This window comes from Phyllostomus hastatus, unplaced genomic scaffold, assembly GCF_019186645.2.
Source record: "Phyllostomus hastatus isolate PE091 unplaced genomic scaffold, TTU_PhHast_1.1 phas_scaffold_93, whole genome shotgun sequence".
NCBI lineage: Eukaryota > Metazoa > Chordata > Mammalia > Chiroptera > Phyllostomidae > Phyllostomus > Phyllostomus hastatus.
The window spans coordinates 45447724-45471653 of NW_025334042.1; the positions used below are offsets into that span (position 1 = coordinate 45447724).

General features: G+C 42.3%; 1 protein-coding gene across 1 annotated transcript in view; it reads right to left on the bottom strand.

The window, feature by feature from the left end:
* DDX47 (DEAD-box helicase 47) overlaps positions 1–20889 on the bottom strand; it is a 60365-nt gene extending 39476 nt beyond the window's left edge. The window contains exon 1 of the mRNA XM_045829193.1: positions 20714–20889. Within this exon, the coding sequence (XP_045685149.1) occupies positions 20714–20812 (99 nt within the window). The 5' untranslated portion in view covers positions 20813–20889. The remainder of the gene's footprint in view (positions 1–20713) is intronic.
* Between the last annotated feature and the right edge of the window lie 3041 nt (positions 20890–23930).

The window sequence follows — 23930 nt, forward strand, 5'->3', positions numbered from 1 at the left end:
AGGGGATTAGGGAGTGTGTATCTTTGAGGAGCCCGTATTCTGCCTCCCACACGGTTGGTGATGTAAGTACTATGGAGGAAAAACAAAGCAGGGACTGGGAGAGGGAATGACCATTCTTCCCTTGTCCTGTCTCCCTCTGACCACAGGTGGAAAGGTTCCCTGTTTTTGCTTTTAAGGATTCATTTTGATCAGCTTGGGCCCACCTGGATAAACCAAAATATTCTCTCCACTTCAAGGTTCAATAATCACATATGTAAAGTCTCTTTTGCTGTGTAATGTAACGAATTAATACCTACAGGTACCAGTAGTTAGGATGTAGACATCTACGAGGAGCCATTATTCTGCATGCAACATGTTACCTATGGTGGAATGTTCTAGACATCTAAGCTTGTCAGTGACTGAAATCTCCAGCTGGTGTTCTGGCAAAAGACTTTACAGGGAATTCCACTTGTAGATGTCATTATTTCAATTCAGTCAGAAAGCAGAAGTTGAGGTTTTCCACTTTTAGCTCCCTAGACTGGAAAAACATGTGAATCTTTTTTTCTCTTCTCTTGGCTGGGAAGTGAAGCAGTGGTACGGTGCCACCAGGACCATCAAGATACGAAAGAGTTACATCTGCCCAGATAATTCTCCCTGGGTAATCAACACATCTCTCCCCAAATCCCTGGCCACCACTGATCTGCTCTCCATCCCTTTTGCCTTTCTGAGAATGCCATAAGGTTTGTAGTCTTTTGCCCTTCTTTGACCAAAATGCACTTGAGATTCACTTAACAGTTTTTCCCTTTAAAGTTCTGAGTAATAGTCCATCATATGGATATACCCCAGTTTATCATTCAATTGCTGATGGGCATTTAGATTTAAGGTATTTGGTGATTATGAATAAAGCTGCAATAAACATTCATGTACAGTTTTTTGTGTGAATTTAACTTTTCATTTATCTTGGGTAAACATCTAGGATTACTGGGTCACATGATAAGGGCATGTTTATCTTTATAAGAAACTGCCAAATCCTTTTACAAAGTGGTGGTACCATATTGCATTCCTACCAGCAATGTATGAGAGTTCCAGTTGTTCTTAATCTTTGTCAATAGCATTTAATATTGTCAGTTTTATGTTTTGTTTTAGTTTAGTTTGATTTGGGTTGGGTTTTTAGCCATTCCAATAGGCATGTGGCCTGGCTGGTGTGGCTCAGTGGATTGAGCACCAGCTTGGGAACCAAAGGATCATCAATTCAATCCCCAGTCAGGGCACACGCCTGAGTTGTGGGTCAAGTCCCCAGTAGGGGGTGTGCAACAGGCAACCAGACATTGATGTTTCTCTCTTTCTCTTTGTCCCTCCCTTCCTCTCTGTCTAAAAATAAATAGATACAATCTTTTTTTAAGAATTTTTTAAAAGATTTTATTTATTTTTAGTGAGAGAAGGGAGGGAGATAGAGAGAGAGAGAGCAACATCAATGTGCGGTTGCTGGGGGTTATGGCCTGCAACCCAGGCATGTACCCTGGCTGGGAATCGAACCTGTGACACTTTGGTTCGCAGCCCGCACTCAATCCACTGAGCTATGTCAGCCAGCGCAACAGATACAATCTTTAAAAAAAAATAATAGGCATGTGGTATTATCTCACTGTGGTTTGAATTTGCAATTCCCTAATTATTAATGATGTTAAATATATATTTTTTGTTTATGTGCCCTACATACAAGGTCTTTCCAGAAAAAGTCCAACCATTGCTAATATAATGAGAACAGTTTGCTCGACATGAATGTAACCTGGCAGCCAAGGAAAGTGGACTGGAATGTGCATGCGTGAGTGAGCAAGTGTACCATGTGGCCTTTGCATTCAAAATGGCTAAGCTCATAGCTTAACAAATCTGCACCAATATTTGCATGAAGTTTGAACATTCCTCCATGGAAACTATTTGAATGATGCAGAAGACCAGAGCTATGGGCAACTGGTGATTGGCAGCTTCATCATGACAACGCGCCTGCTCATGGGTCACATTTGGTGCAGAGCTTTTTGGCAAAACATCAAATCACCCAGGTGACTCAGCTCCCCTGCAGCCCAGATTTGGTGCCTTGTGACTTCTGGTTTTTCCCAACACTAAAATCACCTTTGAAAGGGAAGAGATTTCACCATCAATGAGATTCAGGAAATACAATGGGGCAGCTGATGGCATTTGGGAGAACTGTCTGAGGTCCCAAGGTGCTTAGTTTGAAGGAGACTGAGGCATGGTATGTCCATCATTGTCCAAGAAACCAGTGTTTCTTGTATCTTGTATCTTCTTTAGTAAATGTCTCTATTTTTCCTACTACATGGCTGGATATCTTCTGGACAGACCTCATATATCTTCTTTCATGAAGTATCTGTCAAAATTTTTTGTCCGTTTCTAATTCGGTTATTTTCTTACTAATAAGTTTGAAAGTTCTTGTAAATTCTGCATATAAGTCCTTTGTCAGATATATGATTTGAAAATATTTCCCCTAGTCTGTGGCTTGTTTTTTATTCTCTAACTAACAAAATTTAAAATTTTTGATGAAGTACAATTAATGTTTTTTCCTTTCATGGGTAATGCTTTTCAGTGTCATATCTAACAACTCCCTCATTCAAGGCCACAAAGATTTTTTCCTATGTTTTCTTCTAGAAGTTTTATGGTTTTCCATTTCACAGTTAGTTCTATTATCCATTATTGAGGTGATCTTTGCACAAGATGGAAGGTATAGGTTGAGGTTCTTTTTTTTTCTTTCCCCCATTTTTTTCTTGCACAAAGTTTTTATTTGTTTCAACACCTCTTATTGAAAGGACTCTCTCCTTCCTACATTGAACTGGTTTTGCACTTTTGTCAAAAAATTGATTGACAATATGTAAGTGGATCTATTTCTGGACTCTGTATTCTGTTCCATTGATCTTTGCATCCTTGCAATAACCACTACTCTCTTGATTAAAGTAGCTTTGGTGAATTGATACAGCTATATCTTTAATCCAAATATCTCAATCACTCAAGATGGGTCATGCTGCACAAATCACATAACCTCTCTTAACCTGTTTCACGTAGCACGTGTGTGAAAGAACAGTTATAGGGATTGAGGAGATAGACTCAGAGGGCGTGCTAGTAAAGATTGCTTGTTTTGTTTGTCCAGACTCTTCTTTCCAGAATCAGCACCTCTCTGAGGGAACAGCTCTTCTGACTCTTTTCAAGCGCGTGTTCCTATTGTAGTTGCCAGTGATACTACCATGTCCCCACCCTGCCCACAGGGAAAGGCCAAGTGACAAACCCAGGAACCAAGCATAGCTAATTAGACTTTCTCCCTTGGGTCCTATGGAAGATTGAATTACTGGCTCAGATTTTTGTTCCACCCTCTATCCACACCCTTTACCATGTACCTTTGCAGATTTTCTCACTCAGGAGTAAGTATTTCCCTGAATTTTCACTTTGGAGTTGGCCATGTGACTTGCTTTGACAAACAGAATAAAGCAAAAGTGACAGAGCACTTGTTCTGTCTAGAACTTCAGAGGCCACAGGATGGTTCTTGCCCCTGCTGGTAGGGAAGAAGTGTTTCCCTTGAATGAAGATGGAGTTCGGGGTAACCATCACACTGGGTAACTTGAATTACTGAATTGACACTGTGAAAGAGGAGTTATATCATGTAAGAGTATGTTAGCAAGCAAAAGGGGTACCCGGACCGAGACTCAGCCAGAGACAAGTGAGGCCACTCCCACTAAATAGACCATAGGTTGCAATGTGACACCACATACAATTGCATTTTTATATTCCACAGCCCCCACACGTCTTCAAATATGCATGTTAAAATTGTTACATCTTCATTCCCTATTTTCCCCCTATTTTATCTAACTTCAATATTGTTCAATGGCTTTCTCTTGATGTATTTGCTTGGTACATTTTTGCTCCCTCTTTTAAATTTTTCTTTTGATCCAAGTAATATATCTTCTTACTCTCAGTATTACAATGCTGAGAACAAAAACAACATTCCTTTGCCCATTTCATCCAATATTTTTTTATTGAACATAGTGATAGTGAGGTGACATTGGCTTCAGGTGGACAATTCTGTAACACATCATCTGTATATTGTATTGTGTGTTCACCACCCCAAGTCCCCTTCCATCACCATTTACCCTCTCATACCCTCTCCTGCCTCCCCCTACCACACTTTCTCTCTGGTAACCACCATGCTGTGGTCTGTGTCAATGAGGTTTTTGTTTTTTTCCCCTTAATCCCTTCACCTTTTTTATGCGGCTCCACAACCCCCCTCCCCTCCGACAACTGTCAGTCTATTCTCTATCAATGAGTCTGTTTCTATTTTGTTTGTTAGTTTACTTTGTTCATTAGATTCCACATACAAGTGAAATCATATGGTATCCATCCAATATTACCCCAAGCCTTCTAAGAAACATCCACCACAATGGAATTAGACATATAAGAAATTTATTAGAGAAAATGAGGAGAGGTTGGGAAAACTGTCAGACCATGATGCAGGTGTGCCCCTGACTAAAAGAAAGAAGGAAGGAAGAGAGAGTGAAAGTGTCTTAGACTGCAATGCAGTTCTAGAGAAAATTCGGCAAGGCCACTGGGGAGTCCTCAAGTCAAAGTCACCTGCAATCCATCACCAAGTTTGGGTTTTGGGTTAAGGCCACACTTCCCACAACTACTCCTAGCCAATGACAGAGTGCAGCGGTGACACTAAGGTAAGACAACACCAGGGAGACATGAGATTCCTCTGGCTGCTCTTTCCACATGACTCACTCGACCTTGGCTTTTCCTAACTTAGACCTTTCATTTCTTGTATTTTCCTTCTGTGCATCCTTTCAAACCACAGTAAAATAGTCCAGGGACTGCTGTCATTTATGGAGAGGGCTCTGTTCTAGGCAGTCAATAGGAAACAGCCTAAAGTACAGGAGAAAAGAGAGTGAGGAAATTCTTAAGCTTTTTTGCCTAGACGCTCATCTAGGAATTGGTGTGACTCTTAAAATTCAGCATTATTTACCAGAACAGGAAATTCAAATGATATACGAGGTCTGTCCAGAAGGTTCCAGCTATGTACTATGAAAAATAGGGACATTTACTGAAGAAGATACACAATACAAGAAACATTGTACACAGGACAATGATGCCTCAGTCCCTTCAAAGCAAGCACCTTGGGACCTCACACAGTTCTCCCAAATGCCATCACTTGCCCCGTTATATTTTCCTGAATCTCACTGATGGTCTGAAATCTCTTTCCTTTCATTGGTGATTTTAGTTTTGGGAACAGCCAGAAGTCACAGGGCACCAAATCTGGACTACAGGGGGGCTGAGTCACCTGGGTAATTTGGTGTTTCATCAAAAAGCCCTGCACAAGATGTGATGCATGGGTAGGTGCATTGTCATGATAAAACTGCCAATCACCAGTTGCCTATAGCTCTGGTCTTTTAAATCATTCAAATAGTTTCCATGGAGGAATGTTCAAGCTTCACGCAAATATTGATACGGATTCATTGCTTTACTGGCTCAGTCATTATGAATGCGACAGTCACACAGTACAGGCTCACTCAGCATTGTCTACTGCTCCCACTGCCTAGAACAGTGAGTTGTTGTCATTGTTCATGCATGTGCATTCCAGTCCACTCTCCTTGGCTGCCAGGTTACACCAATGTCTTGTAAATCATTCTCATTATATTAACAGTGGCTGGACTTTTTCCGGACAGACCTCGTACACAGAGTATAGTGTGTACTCTGCATACTTACCATTCAAGTGGCAGGAGGCAACTGGTAGGGGATTCAAGGCTTCAGAGTTTCATTCATGTCTGTCTCCAGGCAGAGACTTGACTCACAAGAGCCCTATTGATCTTCCCAAATTCCACACTGTAAAGTGGAGGAAAAATAATTCTGGCCCATAAAAAGCCAATTTCAGCATATGGCTACCACAGCCATAAACTCAGGAGCACATCTGTAAAATGTCTAATTCTATGGAACATGCATCCAGGCACTAGTGACACCAAACTCTACACCCTATTTCCCAATCACGTGCCTTCATGCCTCAACCCAGTGCATTCCCAGACTCTGTTCAGCCACAAGGGCGGCCCACCTTCTACTTGTTGTTTGTTGCTTTGGGGCTGGGCAAATTCCCATTTCTCCTTCAATACTTAAAACCACATCTCCCCAGCAAAGCCTTCCCAGAGCAGTCCTTTCCTGTGTATACTCACAGAAGGTTGTTCAAACTTATTTCATTGTACTGTGACCTCTCTCTTTCTCTCTTGAACACACACACACACATACACCACTGAGCTTCCTGAGGGCAGGAAAAATGTTTTTTTACACCTGAAACTTAGCGTACAGTAGGTGCCTGATATGCTTTTATTGGAAGAAAAATGACGAATACAAAACTCCTTTCCAGATAGATATTTGCCTGAATGAACTGTATGCACATGTGCATCCTCCAAGCTACATTAGATAATTCTCCCTCCCACCATGTATGAGAGCCATAGTCCACAGAGTTACTTTAGCTATTTTAATGACTCAGCCGGAGGCCACAGAATTATGCCATGGATTGTGCCAAGCACTAATGCAGTTATGCCATATGCACATGGCCTGGTTCTCATCTGATTAATTAAGATATATTGTGCTCAGGAAGGAGGCACTGGCCCTAGGAAGAAGGTCTAACACACCAGCCCTGAAGAAAACATACCTATTATTCCCAGTATGTGCCATGTTACATCAGATTATTAAGTAGTGTTATAACATGCCCTTGGCTTTGAATCATTCTCAGTGTTCCCGAAGTGAAGACTAATATATAGTCTGTGTTCACTTCATGCAGAACAACCAAGGAAAACAAATACAATGCTCCTGCTGCTAAAATGGAATGGAAGAATGTGTTTATACGAATATCCTATGCAAACTGAGGGAGAGCAGGGAGTGACAGAAACATATGCTGAGAAATATCAGTGAACAGATAGGGAAAGGATATATTTTGAAAAGTTTCCATGCATGTATGAATCAACTTCTTCCAGTTAGGCACAATATTGACTTGCACTCCTATTAATCATAGCTAACATTTTGTAGCACTTCCATTAGCCACCATTTTCATACATTACAATAATATATTTATAAAGCACTTTCGGGCACATTATTTCAGTTGCTCATGACAACAACCTGATGGAGGTTACTAGTTTTCTTCATAAACTTACAGAGATTAGGCCAAGCATCCTACACAGAAATAATAACCCAATCTACAAATTTGTTCTGGCCCAGCCAACAGAGACATTGGCTATGTCCCATTAGGGAAAATGGCCTTCAATTTCAACGAGTCAGATCCACCATCCTCCCACCCACTCCCACCCCCAGCTATGGTTGTATTCCCACCCAAAAAGCAACTGGCCCCTCCAGGGTCTAAATGATGGCTGACAAAAAGACTTAGGCCCAACTGTTCTTTACAGAATTATCTCCAAAACAGCAAAACAGATCAATGAGAACGCTCCCCTGGGAGCTCTTTAACGGCACAAAAGAGAAGACCTTTTTAATGAGACTGCTCACTAAGTAAACAATTAGCAAACATCACTTGGCTCTTCTCTGCCTACAACCTTCCCCAAAGCAAGCTAGGTCCACCCTCCCAGGCAAATAACATAGGAGGTAGGAAACCAACACACATTTAGCAAATATGAAGCCTTTGAGCAGGCCTTCTCACCTAACTTCCTTGCAAGAAGATGGCCTTTGTAAAGCACCTCAGTTTACATGGAGCTAAAAGCAAAAGGAGGTCCAGAGGCAAGCTCATATTTTTTAAGAATTCCTTCCTTGGGCCTTCCAAGCTTCTTTCACAAAATGTCCTTCATCCCTTAAGAAGGTATTACCTAACCTTAAAATGTTATTTGTAGTCTGCCACCAAAAAAAAAAGTCTGCAAATTATAACTAAGTAGCACCCACTGTTTGTCTTCTTTCAAAGCAACTTCGAAAGTGATGCTATTTTTTTGCATCGTGCCTGAGGAGAACCTGAGGTGCAGAGAAGTAGAGACTGTCCTGTACTCATTCCAAAGTTAGCAGGGGCTTTGTTTTTGTTCTTGATGAAACAATTATTAAAGATTTGGGGGTATCGCTTACCCATAAATGGCAAGATATTGCTGGCCAGAAATATTTAATCACTATACCGTCTTCCAATCTGGCAGAAGGTGAAAGAGAACGATTTTGGATCAAGTGTCAAAATGAGCCAGCTGGCCCTGTTCTCATCAAGATTACAGGAATAACAGGACAGCCTCTAAGCCAGGCTGGGAGTCCGCAGGACCTACATTTGAGCCCTGGTTCAGCTGCTTCATGTGACCCTGAGCAATGGTTCCGGGACTCGGTTTCCTCATCGATGCAGCAGCTTCTCAGAGTTTTCGTGAGCGTTAGAAGAAATAACAAAGATAAGCAGCTTAGCACACACTGAGTGCTCCATAAATATTTGGCTATTGTTATTATTTGTTTAACTGCAGAGAGAACATCTGCTTAGCAGACTAGTGGGTTGTTTGTTTGTTTTTGCTTCCTGCATGCAACAGGCACTTCAGGAAGATATAAATCAAAACCCTAATATTTTGAATCATCTTTTTATATTTCTTCTTCCCATTACAAACAAGGGACAATGAGTCATATGTGACTATTAAAATGGAGTTGGTAGCAAAAGTATGGAAGTTTCCAACAGGCAGTCCAGATTATAAGCTAATACGCAGTCACTTGCCTCCTCGAGTATTTTTTCCAAATGAGGGGAAGTGGGACAGACATAATTCATGGGCAAGAATTTTCAGGTCATGCTGTGCACATCTGCCCTTCCCTGTACAGGGGGAGAGAGGCTGAAGGCCACTGCCTTAAGAGACCCTGAACTTTGTAGTTGTGCTAAGTTTTCCAATTACCTGTTTGAGCCAAATTTGGAAGGAACTTTGAAACTGCCAACCCATTTTTTTATGAAACAGAGCACATCTAGTTCAGAGGAAAGCTATGTTATACTGTCATATTTTTATAATCCATGTAAACAATAATTAAATGTCTTATAATCCAAAAGGTGTGAAATTACCTGCCCAACATCAAGAAGAAAAAAGTCACTATGAAGAGACAGCTAATACTCAATGTGATCACATGAAGTTTAGTGTAAACTAATAAAATAGTTTTTCCCCTTTTAGAAATTTTTTGCATATGAAATTATTTTTACCCTGCAAGTTACTCCAAGGTACATTTTAAAAATATTGTTTACAGTTGCTATCCAGTAAAGGATACATTTCAAATGTATCTTGATTAGACAATCACATGTAACAGAAGTTCTTTTCCTTGAAAATGTCTGGAGTTCACAACACATAATAACTTTGTTTTGCTGTAACACTGATACTCTTTTCCTATTCCAGCTTTTGCCTACTTCTCTTTAAGGCACAAAAAGTATCCATCTTCTCAATCTCCCTAGCTTTCAGGCCACTTAACAATAGCAGAATGCAAATTACTCAATAACTACATATTTAAATAACCACTGTAGAATAGAGCTTAGCAGAGGTGTCCTGGGAAAAAAACCCAAATCAATGACCCTGTACAAGATGTGTATTCTCCTCATTGAAAGTCTCCCAGCACTATCTATCCCCACCTGCCAAGCCAACTTTATCTCTCTGTATGTCCGGAACACCCCTCCACCCCCTTCAAATCTGTTTCTTGCAGACCTACCAATCAGAATCAGTGCCTCACTCAAAAATCCTCAAGGACTTCCATATCAGTTAAGATTTGCATTTGGCAGCTAGTAACAGAGCCCAGAAATAATAGTGGCTTGAACAAGATAAACGTTTATTTTTCTTTTCTGTAAAAGAATTCTGCAGATAAGCCACGCAGAGCTGGTGTGGCATCGCCTATAGTTCCTGTATCTTTCTGCTTCACAATGCACCTTCTATTCTCAGGAACAAAGGCTGCCTCCTCAAGTTGCATCCATCTTATCCACCTTCCAGACAGCCAGAAGGGGACAGACAGGCAGATGTCAAACTTCTCTGCAAATGCCTCCGGGGCCGAACTCCATGCAGCAAACTTCCAGAGCACTCCTTAAATAACTGCCAGGTCCATGAAGGAATTAATTCTGAAGTAGGGAGATTTATCACTTACAAAGCTTTACTAAATTTTAACAGTATACCCAGGGTCTCATGAGAAACTAGGGCATAATATGAAACTCCTAAAGGACAACCTGTTTTAGAATACCTATATAACTGGCTTGCCACAGTGCCTAAAATCCCCAGTTAGAGATTTATTCTTTTGGGTTAAGAAACTACTGTGTTCCCAGTAAAAGGCACTGTATTATGCTGAGGGATCAGGGAGAGTTCAGTAAGTATAAGGCAACTTCTAACATATACAAATGTAAGGCTTACATGAAAAATAATACTATCAGCAGCATAGAAATGTCAAGATGAATAAGGTATTTCAGAGGATAGAAGTCTATGAACATCTTTTGGTAAATTTGTGAGTCAAGTGACTCTTTAGCACCCCAACAAGGCGTACACAGAACAAATAAGTTTAGGAGAGGAAGGCAAAGCCGCCTAGACTGGTGAGTGAAGCTGCCTGGTGGCTGCGCTCATGGGCCTGGGTTGCCTGTGTGTGGCAGGTTGGAGTGGAGGGCTTAGAAACGGAGTGACAGGCAACCTGAGAGGAGGAGCAGAAAGTTTAAGTAAAACCGTGTGTTGCATGATGCAGGCCAAGGACAATGTGAGTGTCGTACAGGAAGTGCTACATCAAGAATCCAGGAGCTCTGGGTTCCAGTCCTGCCTCTGCTGCCCTCTAGGTGGGTAACTCTGGGCAACAGCAGCGACTCTGGGCCTCTGCTTTCTTAAAGGAGAGGTTGGTGATGTAAGGGCCCTGTACAGCATTAAAATGATCACCACTAATACTAATACTAATAGCTCATGCTTTAGCCAGTCTGGAAGAGGTCGTTGGAAGGAGGAGAATGAGTATTTAAGGTATAAAGTTGTTAGACTTGGGAAGACAGGACGTGGGAGCCACTGTGTGGAAACCACCTGCCAAATCAAAGAGGCCTCTCTGCTGCTCCGTTCCAGAGGGCGGGGGTGTTACTTTGGAAGCAGATTTAGCACTTACCCTAGCGAGCCTGGGGAAGGCCTCTTCTCATGGATAGGAGTTGCAGCATATTCCAGAGTACAAAAAAATAATGAAATAGCAAACATACAGATAACTATGATCTTTATGCAGGCTTTGTTCTAAGCTCTTAACATATATTAAATATTTTCCAGAGAAAGATGTTCTTAAGATTACGAATTGGGAAGCAAAGCAAGAAACAGAATAAAGGTACATCAAGTACTTGGCCTATGGCCTGCACGTAGTAGGCACTCATCATCATCATTGGCAAACAAAAGATCTCGAGGAAACCTTCTGTTTCTCCTACCGCACAGCCGCCCTCACATTCTCGAGTGTTGGCTCTCCCATTCACCCGATCTCCTTCATTTTGTGCACCCGCATTCCCACGGCCGAACAAAGCCATCAGAAGATGTGAATGGGGTCCGTGGCTCTTCTCAGGTACGTAGCCCCAACCTCGAGTCCCGAGCCTGGATATTCGGTTGAGGATAAACTAAAGATAAGGGAGTAAGTTTCCTCCTTCTCACTTTTCATCAGCAGTACTCTCTTTTTGAGGGAAGATTTGTTTTATTTGGTTTTACTGGTGAAGGCCAGGAGGGGAGGTAAAGGGTGGACGTGAGAAAGGAAGCATAGAAGATAAAATTCAGGAGTTATTTCAGGTCTGGGTTTTGGCTCAGGCTGACAGTTGAAGCTGTCATTGTTCAGAAATATAAAAGGCTAAGACTTTTCCTAAACACATAAACAACTGTGACTGGAGCTTGGAATTATAGGCCTCGTAAATTAGCTCCAAAGAACCTGAGTTGACAGCTGAGGAAATGAACAAACAGTGAGCAATCAATGTGCTAACACCTACCTGTGAAAACTTTAAGGACAGCTTCTTGTTGGGTGACAACGGACTCTAGGTCTTATACCATTTAGCCAGCAGAGGTCTCTCTTTTACTAATCTTCAATTAAAAAAAAAAAAAAAGTCCCTGTGGTTGTTCATTTTTATTATCCCTCTTTTGAAGTCTCTTTCCAAAATCAAGTAAACAGTGAATCCTTTGAGTTGTTCAGTAAAAAATGAAGACTAAAATGCTGAGCTATTTGAAGAAAATGATTCTGTTTTCACCCCTAAGCCGTACACTTGCTTAGAAGATTCACACCAATTGTACTGGCAAAGGGCGAACCATGGGGTGGCTCCTAAAACAACATAAACAAGAGATGAGTGGCGGGTGGAGCAGAAGTGGCGAGACTGGCTTGTTCGGCCACCAGTTCAGCAGACCCACACCCAGCCATGGACCTTGTGTGGGCCCTTCCCTCAAAACCTGAAATGTATCCATTGTGACCAGTATCCGTTGATGGTCCAAGAACGTCATGTCCCCTTCGCTTACTGAAAAACCGGATACCCACCAGCACTTTTTAATATTGTTTACATTGTGTATGTTCATGAAGAAATATAAAGGTGCAAGCCTAGACTTCCTTTCCCACATCCTATGGGAATGATCCCCATACAAAACTGAGGGTGTTGACTAGAATAAGAGAAGAGAAGGTAATGAGCAAGTTTAATTAAAGCTGCTCAAGTCACTCTCTTCAATTATCCAATGGCTTCCCATTGCTCTTGCACTAAAGTTCAAAATTCCTAACATGCCTTGAAAGGCCCATCACCATCTGGACCTTCTTACCAACCATTCACACCACTGGTTCCTGCTGCCCTGGTTCACACCAGCCCAGTCACACGCACCTTCCTTGACTTCCTCAAAGTCCTTCCAGACTTGGGGCCTTGGATGTTCTCTGCCTGGATCACTCTTATTCCCCTCCTGCCTTCAACTGGCTAACAACCCCTGCTCAGCCTCCATGTCTCAGCTGGAAGGTCATTCCCTTCGGAGTGACTTGCTAGCTTCCATCTCTAGATAAGGCCCCCTGTTTCAAACTCTTATAAAATCCTGCAGGGCGACCACTACAACACAAGAGACTTTCAGAAAACTGCAGAAGGCATTGCATGGGGGATGGATTTTTAAAGGCTTATTTCTTTTGGGTAAACATGGGCTGGCCTGGGGAAAGATTTTGATTCCAGACCATGCTGACTCCCTCAGCTGAGCACCTTTGTAGGAACATAAGGCAGAAAACCTGAGCTTCCTTCATAGCACATACGAGGTCTGTTCAGAATATGTCCAGCCATGCACTATGAAAAAATAGAGACATTTAATGAAGATACAAGGTACAAGAAACATTGTACAAAGGACAATGATGCCTCAGTCCCCTTCAAAGTAGGCACCTTAGGACCTCACACAGTTCTCTCATTTGCCATCAGCTGTCCTGTCATATTTTCATGAATCCCATCGATGGTCTGAAATCTCTTCCCTTTCAAAGGTGATTTTAGTTTTGGGAAAAGCCAGAAGTCACAGGGCGCCTAGTCTGGGCTGAGTCACCTGGGTGATTTGATGTTTCACCAAAAAGCTCTGCATCGGACGTGATGCACGAGCAGGCGCATTGTCATGATGAAGCTGCCAATCACCAGTTGCCCATAGCTGAGGTCTTCTGAATCATTCAAATAGTTTCCACAGAGGAATGTTTAAGCTAACTGTAAAATTTGATGCAGATTCATTGCTCTACTGCCTCAGCCATTTTAGAATGCAATGACCACACAGTACACGTGCTCATTCAACAGCGTCTACCACCCCTACTAACTAGTACGGTGAAGTCATCATTGTTCACACATGCGCATTCCAGTCCACTCTCCTTGGCTGCCAGGTTACATTGATGTTGCGCAAACTGTTCTCATTATATTAACAATGGCTGGAGCTTTTCCGGACAGACTACTGCATATCCTTGAGAACACTCATTTAAATTCCACTAAATAATTACAGCTGTGATTTTTCTGTCCATCTCCTCAAACAGCCTGTAGCTCCAAGAGGGCAGGGCTCTTACTAGTCACGCTGAAGAAACAGAGCCTGACCCTTAGGAGGGTCTCCAGGAGTATGCTTGCAACAATGAAGCAGAGATTGTTACCACCAAGCAACCACTACTTATACTTTCCCATGCTTTTTTCTAGCAAGACAATAAAAGTTCACTCTTCAGCCTACACTACTATACTATATAATCTTTCTTTGACTCTTGTGAATATGCAGTTTGCGGCCAAAAATCAGTAATCTAGCTCCCCTGGAAAGAAATCTGATCCACAGGGATGGACTGCGTGATCCCAACTAGGAAACGAATTACAGAATTGTAAGCCAAAAGGGACCTATAAATCATCTTGTTTTAACATCCCCACTTTACAGGAAATCGAGGATTAGAATCTTCTCATTCGTAAACTGAAGACTGGATGCAGCGCTCTCCCATTCTCTGTATTCTGAGATTCTCAGATCTGTCCCAGGTCCATCCCATGCGAGTGACAGCTCAAGTCTGGTCTGCTAACTTGAAATTTAAAACGCTCTCCCCAGCACTACGTCCTAAGTAACTAAACTACAGGCAGAGAATCGAGCTGTTGAATTCCAAGCAGAATCCTGGTGTGCCAAATGCCAAAGATCAAGGAATGTGAGGTTTGGGATAATGTTACCACCAGGATCCCATGTGGCAAAAAGATGGAATAGGCTCAATTCTCCATGGTTTGTTAAGATAGCCCTGAGTTAATGGGGTGATATTTATACCTTACTTATGTGCTCTGAAAGCAAAACCGTATACCCAGACACATATACTCCTCATAATTCATATAGGGATTTAACAATATTTGGAACAAAATACAGAAAAATGGGAGGAAAATGAATTAAGGAAATGCCTAGTTCTGTTTTAACATCTGAGATGGGAGACTGCATGAGACACAAAGAGAAATTTATTCTCCATTCAAGAATTTCAAGGATAATTATTTTTTTAAACTTGAAATATCTTTATGGGTTTTTTTGTGTTAAAATCCATCATTAATATATACAACCAATACTTAAATGAACAAAATGAAAGGCTCTTCATAATTCTACTCTCAGGAATTGAAACCAGGTGACCTTCCAGGCCAGTTCTATGGATATAAAGGTGAATTGTCTTTGATTTTTAAAAAATGATTTTTTACAGAAATGGAGTCATACTACAAATATTGTTCTGTGCCTGGTTTAATATTATGGACAACTTTTTATATTAGTACATATAAAGCTACCTGGATGTTCTAATAGTTGCAATCTGTGTCATTCTTGGATATACTATAGTTGCTTCAATCGAATAACCAATCCTTCGATCTTGCATTCAAGGGGATGTTGCTGGGTTGTTTACTTTTTTGTTTTTTTTTAAGTCCTCACCCAAGGATATGTTTATTGATTTTTAAATTTTTTTTTAGACAGAGAAAGGAATCGGGGAGAGAGAGAGAAACATCCATGTGAGAAAAACATCAATTGGTTGCCTCTCATCTCCCATATGCAGCCCACCTGGGGATCGAACTCACAGCCTAGGTATGTGCACTGACCTGGAATTGAACCTACAATCTTTTGGTGCATGGGACAACACTTCAATCAACTGAACCACCCGGCCAGGGCTGTTTTTTTTTTGTTTCTTTTTAAAGTCTAGGGGAGTGAGCTGGGATGGGAGTAAAAGACAGAAAACTGCACTGGAAGAATTAAAATTAAAAAAAATTTTTTAATTTTAAAAATAAAGTCTAATATGTAACTTCACAATTATCATGCTGGTAGATGTATCTTTTAGTCTCATATCTGACCATTTCCCAAAAGTAAATTTGTAGAAAAGGAACTCCTGATCAAAGACTAAACCCAAGTATAAAATGTACAATGTGTCATGTATGTGTAGTTCCAACCTAACACCATTTACTCCATCATATACTCTCCCTCTACTGATTTGACATTTCATATTAATCATGGAATAAATTCTACTTGAAGCTTTTAAGAGAATAGAGAACTTGAAGGGAAAGCCAGAATAAGGTCATGATTTTGGAGAATCAGATTATCGGCCAATATTCAGGCATTTAAAAACAGGAATGGACGAGATGTGTGGAGAAAGGTCATTGCTTGCTTTAAGAGGCTGATTCAGATTTCTAAGAGCAAAGTAAGGTGATGCCAGTAAGACAAAGATTAAACAGTTTGGATAAGGGAGATTTGACCCTGAACTTGAAAGGTGGTCATGGCTTCCACACATGCAAACTCCTTGCTTCTCTGGTCACCAATGAAGCTAGGGAAAAAAATCACTCAGCCTTGGATAGAAGGCAAGGAAGCAAAGGTTAAACTATCAGGAAAGGATAATGATCACCTTTGCATGAATGGCACTGACTGTAACTCTATTTCCTTAAATTTATGTATTCTGTGTATAATTTATATCCCAGCAGTCTCAAACTACAACTGAACATAGTTCCACATTTGAGAAGCCTTTTGTATGTTCTTTTCTGAAAATTGTGACTCATAGCCCTTGTTTATTTTTCTATTGGTTTGTTTGCTTTTTCTCTTTAACTTGTAGACTCTATTTATCAGGGAAATTAGCCTTTTGATAAATGGGTTGCAAACATTTTCCCCAACTTTCCATTGCCTGTATGGATGTGAGCATTACTGATTTAGTACCACAAACAAATCTATACCAGGTCCTTTCTGAGCTAATTAGAGATGACCCTAAACTCAGCCAAATGCCTTATTTTTTTAAGCATTTTTGAAAATTGTAGTGAAATGTTATAAAATTTACCATTCTGACAATTTTTGCAATACATTAATTCCGTTCATTAAGTGCCCAATAAAAATCATTTGTTCTCCTTGAGGATAATTAAAAGCAGCATTTGAAAATGAGGAAACTGTCCTGGCCAGGTAGTTCAGTTGGTAGGGCATCATCCCAATATGCCAAGGTTGCCGGTTAGATCTCTGGCCAGGGTATAAGAATCAACCAATGAAAGCATAAGTAAGTGGAACAACAAATTAATGTTTTTCTTTCTCTCTCTCATATCAATAAATTTTATAATTTTTTTCAAAAATGAGAAAACATTTTTACAAGGTTAACATTGTGTTGGTTGTAGTTACTTGAGAATCCAAAATACAAACTGGATGTCTCTGTTAACTACACTGTTTGTAAAAATATAATGGTTATTCATTATACAGCAGTGGACAAAAGTAGATTTACAGTTATAATACAAATAAATAACACAATCATCAATAAATAATAAAAGAAGAAAAAACTGTTTTGTGTACTCACAACTGTAAACCTACTTTTGCCCACCCCCATACACCACCAGGTCCTGTGCTAAGTACCGCACATACATCATCTCACCTGACAGTTCTAATAACCCCATGAGAGAGCTGTAAACATTCTCATCACATAGCCAAAGAAGCAGAGACTTCAAAAGGTGAAGTACCTTGCAACGCAGCAAGTCCCACGAGCATTAAGTTAGGTAACTGGGACTCAAACCCAAGCAGTCTGACTCCAGATCCTAAAGTCAAACCACTGTCTCCTGGAGGATGGGACCCAGAATCCTGTGTGAGACTCTTGTAGCTAGAATGTGGATGAACTTAAAGATTTTTCCAGTGGTTATATATTTATTTACTACTGTAGTTACACATAATGTAAAATTTACCATGTGAAACGTTTTAACTAGAGAGTTCAGCGGCACTAAGTATGCTCACATAACCCTGTCATTGTCTTCACACTCTGCTATGGCAGACTGGGTATGCAACATGTTTTTATTTTTATGTCATTGAATTTATATTCTATTTTATGGGTTCTGTGTTTTGTGTCATACTTAGGAAGATCTTCCCCACTCTGAGACTATACTTTTTTAAATCCTCTGAGGTTTCTTCTGGTATGTCTATGGCTATTTTTTTAACACTTCACTCTTAAATCCTTCAGGAATTTATCCTGATATAAATGTGAGATAGAAACTTAGATCTAGACATCAAAAGAGAGATCACAGTTAACAGACTTAGAGTCATTCAACTTTTGGTGACAGCTGAAATCAAAGAGAAGGTATGATGGCATTCAGCAAAGAGTTTGGACCTTGAGGGATTTGCCTGAACCAAGAGGAAGGTTGAAAGACAAAAACCTGTGAATCTAGAAAAGGCACTAGTGTGGCAGGAGGAAAACCGAGATGCAGCAATGCCTTGGACACCCAGGAAGTAAGGTAAGTGTCGTTCCATAGGGAAGGGTGAGAGGGGCCCTGCACCCCAAGTCTAGCTTTAGTAACCATTCTCGTTTTCCACCAAGAATCAGGGTAAAACCAGCAGTTTCAGCTTCACCTTGTTTTTTTTTTCCTCCCTCCCTTTTTTCTGTTATTACTACAATAGGAACCAGAGAACATAAACTTTAAGAGCTCATGTCACTCTGAGAAAAGTAGTTTGGTCAAGTACAATAGTGGAAGAGCATCTTGTGTTATAACCATAAAACATTTCAATCCCAGGAGGCAACCCAGAAATGGGAAGCATTTTAGAGGCCCAAACGGACTGAGGGGCTGGGTTTCCAAAAGGCTGGCTTTATTCACTCTGTATTCTCACTTGTCCTGGCTTCTAGTAGCTTTCTGTTGCCAGGGCCTGCAGATGAGAACTAGCAGGAGAGCTCATGTTTGCCTAAGGCCCAAGTTTTTGAAACTATCTTAATTTTTACAGAATCCCACTAAAGACAAAACCTCTCTGAACAAAAAAACTTCTGTTTTCATCTACATTCCCCCAGAAGACCCCACTCCTAGAATTCTACAATAAATAAACATTTATCAAGAACATGCAAAAAAAGATGTGAGATGAGGTTTCACTTTATTTTTTTAATGCCAATAGAAATTATATTTGCATCTAGACAAATTCATTTTAAATTCATATGAGGAAGAAAGGTGAGCAAAAGAAGCCAGAAAAATTCTGAAAAAGGGACCAGTCAGGGTGTGCAGGGTTAGTGTTACCAGCAATTAAAACATACTCTAAATTTATAGTAATTAAAATAATTTGGTCCTGAGTGCTGAAACTGATAGAGCAATGGAATAAAATAGGACAGTCAGAACTTATCAGAAGTTAGTGTAAAGGTATAAATTTAATGTTAAAGGTGTAGATTTACTTGCCATCTTTATCATGCTGAGCATTCCCATCCAAGAATATGACACACCTTTTGCTTTGTTCACATCTTCTGTTAGAGATACAATCTCAGAATGAGAACACTGTTCCATCTCTCCACCGCCTTCCTGTCTGCTGATGAGTGGTAGTGAAAGTTACCTGTGGGAGTTTTGTTTGGGGTCTACATTTTTTCCCAGAGTCATTCCTAACATACTGGACTTCCTAGTTTGTGTACAAAACGTGGAAAGTGGTGATCAAGTCTAACTTAATCAGACAGGTATTAAGTGTTGGTAGAATTATTTTTAAAGGTTCTAGTGGCTAAGATATAGCCTTGATTTAACTTAGGAAGTTAGGATGGCAGCTGGAAGTTACCACCTACTCAGTATTATTAGCCACCAATCTCAAAGATGGAGCTTCAAGTCACCATGGGTGTTGGTCTTAGGTAACAATGTTCAACAGAAATAGAATGTAAATCACATCTGTAAATTACACTCTAGTAACCACTCTAAAAAAAGTAAAAAGAAACAGATGGAATTATATTTAATATTTTAAACTAGTACTTCAAAAGTATGATCATTTCAACATCTAATCCATATAAAATTATTAATGAATATATTTAACATATTTTTAGACTAATTCTTGGGAACCTGGTATAAATTTCTCATTTTTACATCACTGTAAAAGATGCTGTTTACAAACACAGCATAATTCCACGGTTGGAAATACAGTATCTCAAGGGTCTGGAACAGACTTTAAAAATCACAAGTCCTAATATCCATTTGATTGTTCAATCTTTTCTCCTATGTCCTTATCAAGGGATCACCCAGACTAGGGCTTGACTCGCACAGTCAGGCATGATGAGCTCACTGTTTCCTAAAGCTAGCCAGTCTATTTGGGGACAATCTTAACTCAAAAAAATTCCTTACTAAGAGCACAAGCAGGTTGGCTTGTGGCGGTCTAAGAGGCTCAGTTGGGTTGTGCTAACCTTAAGGAGTTAGTTGGTTGGGCTAGGAAGTATTGGGGGAATTAAAAACTGAAAAGTGGATAGGGGTAGTTTGGATAGGAACTGTTAGACCAAAGTCTGAGACTGGACATCTGGTTCAACTCCTCAGCTACACTGCAAGAAGAGAAACAGACACCCCCCACCTTCACCCCCCACCCCCGCCCCCACAAACTGTAGATATGCTAATTTCACTCATCTGGAGATAAATGGATTTGGAAATTAACTTAAAACATGATAAACTTGAAAAATTTCACCATAAAGTAAAACCTAATTGGTTTATAATTAATGAATGATACCATATGTATTACACCTGTATTATAAATAACATTTTTTCCTAAATCTTAAAGTACTTTACCAAAGGAATTAATTTTTAGATACAGAAGTCAAAGACACTTTCAAAGTCATTCCCCCTCTCGATTTTGTTTTAACCTTTTCTTCACACAAAAACACTCAGAAATCAGAGACAGAAAACTTGTTTTAAAAAATTCAGTAAAAATGACACCGACTGCCTGAGTTAGGATGAATTCTGACTGAGTGGCTCCTGAAATAATACTTCCTCCCCCTGTATTTGCATTTCTTCTGTTTCTTTATTTCTTTTCTTTTTTTCCCCCTTGGCAGTGAGGTGCTCTTTTCCAGGCCACCTTCACCCTCCCGCCTTCCCCAATTCTACCTTTCCAAGGCAGGGGAAGGTGCATCCTCGCCAGAGCTCCTGCCGGCGCCTCTCTAGTACCTCTGCCCAGGGGCCGGCGAAACGGCGCAGCCTGGACATCCATTAACGTTTATACTACATCTCTGGCTTCGCCAAAGCGTCCCCTGGTCGTTGACCGTGGCCCCTCACTCCCCACCCGCCTGCACTCTGTGAAACGCACTTGGGGGTAAAATTTTGGAACAGAAGCTCCGCCCACCTTCTTCTCTCCCGCCTCCGCAAAACCACTAAATACCCCACTTTGGTCCGCCGAAGCGGGTCCTGTCACACGATCTGGGGTACCGAACTTTTCGGAAGAAAGCAAGCATCCAAAAAAAAAAAAAAATTCAAACTACAGTCTTCGGCCAATGGGGGAGAAGAGGGCGGTGGGCGGAGGAAGCGCGCGGCGGGCGGGGCGCGCGGGGGCTGTTACCACCGGGGATTTGTAAAAAACTCGGCGGGCGCCGGGTTTGGGGCTTTTTTTCCTCCAAAACCAGTTCTAGCGCGAGTCCCCGCCTGTAGCTGCAGCCTCTCAGATCCACCTTAAATCTTCAGTGGACTCAGCGCAGGGGTCAGTGGGCGCAGCCAATGCCAATCAAGTTTACAACCACCAGCACAGGAGGGGAAAAAAAAAACGAGAGGAAAAAAACAATCTTCAAGTTCTCCAGTCCACACACACGCACAGTCACACGGACGCACGCACACACTTACACAAGCACACAAAAGGAAGGAGGGGGGTGGGGGGACACACGGGCGCGCGCGCGCGCGCGCGAGGGAGAGGAAATGTTTGCAAAACGCTGGCTGGAGGCTCGGTGCCCGTGGCTTGAGCGCTCGGGGAAAGCGCGCGGGAAGCGCGGCCCGGCCCGAACGCCATGATGGTGGCCGCGGTTTGGAGCCCATTTTCTGGCGGGGGAGCTGCAGTGATGCAATCCCCCGGCCCCGGGCCTGGCTGCGTGCCTCCTCCCTGCTTTTTCTTCACGTTCCTTTCGAGGTGCCTCGACGTTTCGCGCCCAACGCGCAGAGATTTCTTTTACTTTCCGATTCCTGCCTACTCTGTCCCCACGCGAGACCAGCCTGGTACGCGGGTGGGAGAGACACATAGAGAGACGAATTTACGTGTAAACACTACACTTTCGGTTCTGCGGGGTCTGAGGCTGATCCCACCACCCCACCCCCACGCGAGCCCAGATCCCTGAGGTTCTCCCCCCCCCCCCGGGGTGGTTCTAGCACAACCGTGGTTCTTCTCCCTATCCCCACCTCCTCTTCGCTTCCAGGATATTTACCTTCAATTTGCCCGGGAGGGAAGGGAGCGTGATTAGGGTGTGGCTCAGGTGAAAGAAATGGTAACTTAAAAAAAAAAAAACTAGTACTCTGGGAAACAGATTGGGAGAGCCTAGACGAACTTTCAAAACACTCTTTTCAACATAAAAAACAACTTATGAAGAACAAGTGTCGACGCTAAGATGATGAAATGGCGAAGACAGCGTTCCACGGCTGCCGGGAAAGTCGCTCCGCGCACCCGGGCGGTGGACGCACGGTGGCCACAAAGGCCGCCCCCGCCCTGCTACCTTTTTGTTGATTTCCAGGGTCCCTCCGTCCCCCAATCGCAGCCCCTGGACCCATATTTTCCTAGTGCCTCCCTGACCCACTCCCGCTCTGGAGAGCTGGGGTTGCGATTGGGGAGACTTCGCAAAGTGGGTAGAGGGGGGAAGCAACCCCCGCGAGCCGCTCTGGCGCTCGGCCCTCACGCGCTCCACTGAGGGCCTCCGTGCCGCCCGCGAGCCGGGAAGCCTTTCGAAATGCGCGGGGCTGCGGGTCATTGGAGCCCGGGGTGGGGGTGGGAGCGAGCTGCTGCCCTGGAGGATCCACAAATTCTGAAAGGTTCTCCCTTTCGCTCCAGTCCCCCCACCGCTCTGCAGTTGGCAGGGCACTGATGGGGAGCGTCTATTTGTGGAGAGGAATGAGGGACTTTCGCTTCCTTCTTAGCCCAGAGAGATGATGAGAGAGGCAAGTTTCTGAGAAACCGCCCAGCTCCGCTGAGCTAGCGGAGGCGCAGCCGACCCCCGCGGCCTGCGGGCGCCCCGGCCGCGGGTACTGCGCGCAGCCACGCGGGCAGTGCGGGACCTCAGGAGCTGCAAGTTTCAAACCTGGAGACAGACTTAGTCTTTCGGTCCCCGAGCGCCAGCCAGCCAGCCCGACACCGCAACTGCTGCGAACGCGGGGCTGAATTGTAGTTTGGAGAGACGACCGGCGCAGTGGCCAGGGTAGCGGGGCAGGGCGTGGCTGGCGCCGGTGGCTCGTTCCCCTCAAAGGGACGCTTGCAGCAGGCTACGCAGTCCTGGACCCTGGGGAAGACGTCCCGAGTCGCGGGGACGAATTTGGAGACTTGACACAGAAGTGTGGTGGATCCACTCGGCGACTTGGGGACTGCGCTCCTGTGAACGTGCCTAGCGCGGCGAGCATCCACTGCTTCCTGGCCCAGGACTCCTAAAACGCAATCTCTAAAAATTCACATTAAAGATGCCTGTTCAGGGAAGAAAAAAATGGAAGAAATGGGGTACATGCAACAATTGTGGGGATTTTTTCCTGTTAGAGATACTTTTTAAAGTATCCTTTTTGCTCAGAGAAACTTTAATTTTATTTCATTATTTCCCAACTCCCTCCACTCCTTCCTCCCCGTCTTGAATTGTTTTTCTTGCTTTCTCAGTGTCTTCCTGAAAAACACTCTGTATGCGTCTTTTGAGCAGAATCACAAAAACACCTTTAAATCTTTAATTAAAATAATACCTGCTTGAAAAATGTAGCCTAGCCAAGAAAGGACCTATTTTTTACTTCTCCTTTCCCGGCAGTTGTACAGTCAACCTCACTTAAAAAAAAATTCCTCAACTTCGGGTCAAAATTAGCTGAAAATACCTTGTTTAGAGCTCTTTTGGGGTGCAACAATTTGAGGGAAACAGTTTAACCCAAATTCAGGTCCTTGCGATTTAACCATTTTCAGTTTCCTAGAAAAAATAATTTACGTTTACGCATTAACCCCATTTTTTAAGGGAATGTAAAATTGCATGAATTATTTTAGTAAATCTGACTTACAAATCTTTCCCCCCTTATTTAACTAAAAAAGAATCTCTCTGCTATGTGAATATGGGGGCCCCAAAACCCTTAGACTTTGTGTTTAGATGAACTAGTTATTGGTTGTGTAAAT